The sequence below is a fragment of the Chiloscyllium plagiosum genome, chromosome 3, assembly GCF_004010195.1.
Source record: "Chiloscyllium plagiosum isolate BGI_BamShark_2017 chromosome 3, ASM401019v2, whole genome shotgun sequence".
NCBI lineage: Eukaryota > Metazoa > Chordata > Chondrichthyes > Orectolobiformes > Hemiscylliidae > Chiloscyllium > Chiloscyllium plagiosum.
Genome location: NC_057712.1, coordinates 120,350,833 through 120,358,555, shown reverse-complemented (window position 1 = coordinate 120,358,555; position 7,723 = coordinate 120,350,833). Strand labels below are relative to the sequence as shown.

The window sequence follows — 7,723 nt, the reverse complement described above, 5'->3', positions numbered from 1 at the left end:
AGCTTATCTCTCCACGCTTCAGGCTCTCTGCCTTTATTCCTGATGAAGGGCTTTTGCTCGAAACGTCGATTTTGCTGCTCGTCGGATACTGCCTGAATTGCTATGCTCTTCCAGCACCACTGATACAGCACAGTATATGCCCTTCGGCCCTCGATGTAGTGCCAGCCTTTTATCCTACTCTCAGATTAACCTACGTACCTTGCATTGGACTAACTTCCATGTGCCTATCCAAGAGTACTTAAATGTCCCTAATGTATCTGACTCCATTACCACTGTTGGCACTGCATTCCACACAACCACCTCTCCCTGAGTAAAGAACTTACCTCTGACATCTCCCCATAACCTTCCTCCAGTTAACTTAAAATTATGCCCACTATTGATAGACATTTCCACTAAGGGGGAAAGTCTCTGTCTATCCATCTAGCTATGCCTCTCAACATCTTGTACACCTAATCCTTCTTTGTTCCAATAAGAAAAGCACTAGCTCCTTCAACCTTTCTTCTAAAGACATGCCCTCCAGTCCAAAGGAATATCTTTCAGGCTTTGGTTTCACATGCCTGACACCAGACGCCCGAAACAACTCCTGTACATTACAGTCCTGTGTTTTATGCATATTGTACAGAAGTAAGGAAGTTATACTTAACTTGTACTTAGATTACTTACAGTGTGGAAACAGGCCCTTCGGCCCAACAAGTCTACACTGACCCGCCGAAGCGCAACCCACCCAGACCTATTCCCCAACATTTACCTCTTCACCTAACACTACGGGCAATTTAACATGGCCAATTCACCTGACCTGCACATTTTTGGACTGTGGGAGGAAACCGGAGCACCCGGAGGAAACCCACGCAGACACAAGGAGAATGTGCAAACTCCACAGTCAGTCGACTGAGGCGGGAATTGAAACCGGGTCTCTGGCGCTGTGAGGCAGCAGTGCTAACCACTTTGCCACCGTGCCATCCATAACTTGTATAATTATTATAATAAACTTTGTTCAGACATGTTTTAGTGCACCTCTGGAACTGGCAGGACTTGAGACTGGACTTTCTGTCCTGCAAGTAAGGACACCAAAAGAACCTTTAGTCTACCTTTATAAAATAATTAAAGAATGGTAAAATACCGTGGAAGCTGTAAGTCTGAAGCAAACACAGAAAATGCTGGGAAAACTCAGCAGGTCTGGCTAGATCTGTGGAGAGAGAAACAGAGTTAATATTTCAAGTCCAGCATGACTCTTCAGAGTTGTATCAGACTCAAAATCTTAACTCTGTTTCTCTCCACAGATGCGGTCAGACCTGCTGAGTTTCTCTAGCATGTTCGTGTTTGTTTATAAAATATAGTTGTACTGTCTTAACCACTCCACCGAGGATATGCAGGTCATTGGACTCTTAACTCTGTTTCTCTCCACAGATGCGGTCAGACCTGCTGAGTTTCTCTAGCATGTTCGTGTTTGTTTATAAAATATAGTTGTACTGTCTTAACAAAAATATTGTGTCTGACCCTGGGCACCGCACCTTAGGAAGAAAGTGACAGTATTGGAAAGGGTGCAGAAAGATTTACAAAAATCATTCAGCTGCATGGATAGGTTGCCAAATCTGAACAGTGCTCATTAGAGAAGGTAGAGAAGAGATTTAATAGAGGTATTCAAAACCATGAGAAATCTGTGCAGAGAACAGAGGGAGAAACTGTCCCTTTGGCAAAATAATCAAATACCAAAGAACACTAATATAAAGTGAGCAAGTAAAAATGAACAAAAGATGACACTTGGGAAAATCTTGTTACATAATGGAATTTGGGAAGGGCAGCTTCAATTGTGGCTTTCAAAAGAATTGATTAAAATACTAAAGAGAAGATCTTGCAAGGCTGCAAGAAAAATAGTGTGACCAGTTGATAACTCTAAAGTGAGCCAGCGTGGATAACAGAAGGTTGGCCTCCTTCCATTTTGAAACCATTCTGTTATTGTATGCACCGTATCAGGTTGTGTGTGGAGAGCAGCGCAAGAAGATGATGGCTCTACTAGTTCAGCATGGTCCCACTTTTCGCAATCCATGATATTACACAAGTGCCTAAACAGAGAAACACAATAGGTCTCTAATTCTTTTCTAAACTCTCTTGGAAGTGCTTAATTGGTTGGGGGTGGGAGTGGGGGTGGAGAGTTGGAGAAGGCTAATTACAATAGTATTGGGCAGGAACTGAAGAAATTAAATTGGAGGTGGCTATTTGAGGATAAATCCACATCTGACACATGGGAGTCTTTTAAAGGCCAGTTGATCATTTTGGAAGGATGCAGAGACTATTTTGAGAAAAGGCTTACAGAGTGTTGTCTGGATTGGAGTGTATTAGCTATAAGGAGAGGTCACACAAACTTGGATTATTTTTACAAGAACATTGGAGGCTGAGGGCAACCAGTAAAAGTATATAAAATTATAAGAAATGGGAATAGTTAAAGTCTTTTTCCAAGGGTGGAAATGTCATATATATGGGCATACTGAGAGGGGAGAGTTTAAAGGGGATGTGCAAGTTTTTTTTTACATAGAGGTTGATAGGTGGAACATGCTGTCAGAGGAGGTGGTAGAAGCAGATACATTAGCAATGTTTAAGAGGCATTTACACAGAAACGAACAGGCAGGGACTGGGGGGTTATGAACCATGTGGGAGCAGATGGGTTTTGTTTAGAATGGCATCATGCTTGGCACACATGGTGGGTCTGTAACTGTGCTGGACTGTTCTACGTTCTTACATACACATATTCAAGATGTTGATTATGAAGAGAAGTCTGAAGGCAACTCAGATGTTCTTCTCATTGAACACAGAGGAATGCCATTCAGCCTTTGGAGCTGTTTCACTGCACAATGATATCAGGTCGGACCTGCAGCGTGGTCATCCCATATATCTGCCTTTAGTTCAACAGCCATTAAGACTTCTAGTTAACATCAATTTATCCCAGTGTTAAATATAACAATTGAGCTAGCATCAATTATCCATTTGCAGAAGATTCCAAAACTTTTATCATCTCCTGTATATAGAAACATTTCCTCATTTTAATCCTGAATGATCTTCTCATCAGCCTTTAGAATGGAAATAGTTTCATTCTTATCTACTTTAAGATCATGAAAACTTGGATCAAATGTCCGTTTCTAAATTCCTGGGAACGCAGCACTAGCTTATGAAAAGAGTATGCCACTTTCTTTGAGGACTGGGCACAGATGTTCACATTTTGGGAATATTCATTCTGAACAGTTTAAAGTGGGCATTTGCTTTAAGGTGAGACAATTTGTTTTTACCTATTAAAGCTAAATCTTTACATTTGAGTTACACAGTTTTCTTTTTTAAAAAGAGACAAGCACTCCTTACTTTAGGATAAGAAATGGCTGGTCCTCTCTTCATCAGCAGCACAAATTCTTCCAGCGACGGCCTCCTCAAGATAAACTTAGAGCCTGTGGAGGTCATGAAGACTTGGCCGGGGAGATGCCCTAGGATCTCCTGGTGAGAAAGCATGCCCCACTGACTGTGCAACTTCCCATCTTTCACCAAGTTGAACATCTTTTGCAGTTCCAGGCAGTGCCTCCTGCGAAACTCCACCAACACCACATCCCCAGGTTTAAACGGCACTTCACTGTTCGGGGGGTTCGGTTGGCAAGCAGTGTCCTCCTGACCATGGTCTTCCTCCTGGGGCAGATGCCAGCTGCACCCAGGTGCTGCCTGCCATCCTGTAGGCGCAGAGGGCATGGATGCTCCTGTGTAACCCTTTGGGCCTGGTTCCTGGATCATCTGCTGCAGGTCCATTACCTCCTGGGACAACATCTCCGGGGGGATCAGGCTGCTGACCCGTTCCAGCGGCAATAGGGAACGTCTCCTCGAGAGCTGAGCCCTACTTCCTGGCCGTGTCCAGGCTGGCCGACCCTGCCCAGCGCCCAGCTCCCGTCCTGGTTCGAATCCATCCTCTTCCCCTTCATCTCCGGTCCCTGAGCTGGACCCGGGCAACACCAGGTTCCTGCTGAAGGGGAGACGGGTCCCTAGGCTCCAAGAAGGATAATTGCACCTAGCCCCAAACTGCTGCTGAAAGCAGTGGGTTGCTCCGCACATTGCTGGCACGGAACGCAGCATTTTTTTTTCCCTCGCAGTGAAATCCGTGGCTGTTGTGTGTCACATTGCAACCCAGACCCTGTGCACATTGCCCGTCGAGATCCTCACTCGGAACTGTCTAAGCAGGAAACAGACGCTTTGCAAAGCTCCTCCTCAGGCCCACGGCATCATTTAAAAGCGACCAGCTTCATCCTGTCTGTGTGGAAGGGAGGCATGTGGGATTTGGTGAATAGTTGCCACGTTATCAATACCGAGCAAAAAAGTTGTGATCTCCAGCACTTGCAGTAATTTTCTTCCACTCTTTAATTAGCTGGATGGTATAGCAGTGGACTCCACATTTTGTCAGCTGTGTCACATTATAGCTTCATTTACAATTTTTATATTAAAAAATCATATTTTATGACTCTATGTAAGACATAGAATCCCTACACCATGGAAACAGGCCATTCATCCCATGGAGCTCACACCCACCCTCCAAAGAGCACCCCAACCCAGACTCACTCCTCTAACCCTATCCCTGCAATTACAATGACTAATTCACCTCACCTACACCTTCCTCGACTTTTTGGGTAATTTAACATAGTCAAATCCGCCTTACCTACATAAGTTTGGACTATGGGAGGAAACCCACACTGATATACAGAGACTGTTAAAAATCACACAACACCAGGTTATAGTCCAACAGGTTTATTTGGAAGCGCTAGCTTATGAAAGGGCAACACTCCGAAAGCTACTGCTGCCAAATAAACCTGTAGGACTATAACCTGGTGTTGTGTGATTTTTAACAAGGTTATAGTCCAACAAGTTTATTTGGAAGTACAGTTATTTGGAGAGCTGCTCCTTCATCAGGTAGCTAGTGGCATAAAAAACTGTAGATGCTGGAATCCAAGGTGGACAAGAAGAACTCAGCAAGCCAGGCAGCATCAGAAGCTGGAGAGGTTGATGTTTTGATTAGATCTGGCCCTACCAGTCCACATCAACCCTCCAAAGAGTAACCCACCCAGACCCATTTCCCTTTGGCCTAACACTATGGGGCAATTTAGCATAGCTAATTCACCTGACTTGCATATCTTTGGACTGTGGGAAGAAACTGGAGCACCTGGAGGAAACCCACACAGACCAACACCACACAGTTTCCAAGGCTGGAATCGAACCTGGGACCCTTGTGCTATGAGGCAGTAATGCTAACCACTGAGCCACCGTGCCATTTTGATTAGGTTAGATTAGATTAGATTACTTACAGTGTGGAAACAGGCCCTTTGGCCCAACAAGTCCACACCGACCCCCCCCCCCCCCCCCCACCGAACAGCAACCCACTCAGACCCATTCCCCCACATTTACCCCTTCACCCAACAATATGGCCAATTCAGCACGGCCAATCCACCCAACCTGCACATCCCCGGACCGTGGGAGGAAACTGGAGCACCCGGAGGAAACCCACGCAGACACGTGGAGATAGTAAAGGCAGTGGGGAAAAAAATCCCTAATATTTCATCCAGCATTTTAGCTCGTGACGTGAAACATGATTATATTTTCAAATTTTTAAAGAAGTAACTTGTAAAGCCTATTTTTACAAAGTAGCAAGAAATTACACAATTTTAAATTCTGCTTTCTTATTTAAAAAGATTTTTCATAGAAATTACATGGTGATGTTTCATTTAAAGCCATACTTTGTGCAATACAATTATTTACTGTATGTCAATAAAATACTACTTGACTAAACATTAAGGAACTGCAGAAACGTGAAATAAAATTGCAATCCTTTTATGTAACCATTCTTCAGGAATGCTGCTCCTTCATCAGGTCGGTAGTGGGCCAGGATCATAGGAGACAGAATTTATAATAAAAGATTAAAGTGTTATACAAGTGACGTGATGTATTGAACAAACTTAGATTACTGTAAAGTCTTTAATCACTTAACTTGAATTGAATTTATTGTCACGTTTACCGAGGCACAGTGAAAAGCTTTGTCTTGCCAGCAATACAGGCAGATCACAAAGTTAAGTAGCATAGATAGTAAATAATAGGTAAACAGCAGCAAAAACAAAAACACAGGTACAGGCGAATGTTAAGAGTTTGTGAGTCCATTCAGTATTTTAACAACAGTAGGGTAGAAACTGTTTCGAAACCTTCTACAACCTCTCCCCAGTGGTAGAGGTTGTAGAAGAATAGTGTCAGGGTGGATCTTTGAGAATGCTGGCGGCCTTTCCTTGACAGCGGGCCTAGTAGATAGATTCTATACATGGGAGGTTGGCCTTTGTGATTATCCGGGCTGAGTTCAGCACTCTCTGTAACCATCTCTGACCTTGAATGGTATGGTTGCCATACCAGGTAGTGATACATCCAGACAGAATGCTCTCGATGGCGCACCTACAAAACTTGGCAAGGTTATTCACCATCATGCCAAATTTCCTCAGCTGCCTGAGGAAGAAGAGACGTTGTTGGGCCTTTGTAACCAGTGCGTCCACATGAAGTGTCCAAGAAAGCTTGTTGTGGATGACCACTCCCAATCTTTCCACCTCTGAGTTGTTAATGTGTAGGGAGGCATGAGTAACATCCCACTAAAAGTCAATAATGAGTTCCTTGGTTTTGCCGGCATTGAGAGCTAGGTTGTTCTCAGTGCACCATTTTTCCAGGTCTTCCTCCTTCCATCTGTAGTCAGTTTCATCAGAGATTCGGCCGACTGTGGTGGTGTCATCAGCGAACTTGTAAACAGCATTAGTCTGATATTTGTTGACACAGTCATGGGTATACGCTGAGTACAGTGGGGGGCTCCAGTGTTGAGTGTTAGTGAGGATGAATATTGTCCTCAATCTTCACAGGTCTGTGGGTCAGGAAACTGAGGGTCCAGATGCAGAGAGTGGGGCTTAGTCCGAAATCACTAAGTTTAGTAATCAGTCTCGAGGGGATAAAAGTGTTGAAGGCTGAAGTGTAGTCAATGAGTAGAACTCATATGTAGGATTCATTTAGAATGGAGGGATGATGGTTTCTGTTCATTTATGTATAAATCCCAGAATTTACCCATTCTAAGTGATTAAACACTTAACAGCAATCTAGGTTTATTCAATACTTTGCTTCAGTTGTATGACACTTTGATCTTTTACTATAAATTCTGTGTTCTATGATCCTGCCCACCTGATGAAGAAGCAGCGCTCCAAAAGCTTGTATGATTTTTAACTTTGAGCTGAAAAATGTGTTGCTGGAAAAACGCAGCAGGTCAGGCAGCATCCAAGGAGCAGGAGAATCGACGTTTCGGGCATAAGTCAATCTTCAGGAATGAGGAGGATGTGCCAAGCAGGCTAAGAATAAAGGTAGGGAGAAGGGACTTGGGGGAGGGGCGTTGAAAATGCGATAGGTGGAAGGAGGTTAAGGTGAAGGTGATAGGCCGGAGAGGGGAGGGGGCAGAGAGGCGGGAAGAAGATTGCAGGTCAAGAAGGCGTGCTAAGTCTGAGGGTTGGGACTGAGACAAGGTGGGGGGAGGGGAAATGAGGAAACTGGAGAAATCTGCATTCATCCCTTGTGGTTAGAGGGTTCCTAGGCGGAAGATGAGGCGCTCTGCCTCCAGGCGTCATGTTGCCATGGTCTGGCGATGGAGGAGGCCAAGGACCAGCATGTCCTTGGTGGAGTGGGAGGGGGAGTT

The 7,723-nt window shown here is 44.3% G+C and overlaps 1 protein-coding gene across 1 annotated transcript in view; it reads right to left on the bottom strand.

Annotated features, from left to right (window-relative positions):
* trmt61b (tRNA methyltransferase 61B) overlaps positions 1-4,216 on the bottom strand; it is a 29,574-nt gene extending 25,358 nt beyond the window's left edge. The window contains exon 1 of the mRNA XM_043687213.1: positions 3,352-4,216. Coding sequence (XP_043543148.1) covers positions 3,352-4,104 — 753 coding nt within the window. The 5' untranslated portion in view covers positions 4,105-4,216. The remainder of the gene's footprint in view (positions 1-3,351) is intronic.
* Between the last annotated feature and the right edge of the window lie 3,507 nt (positions 4,217-7,723).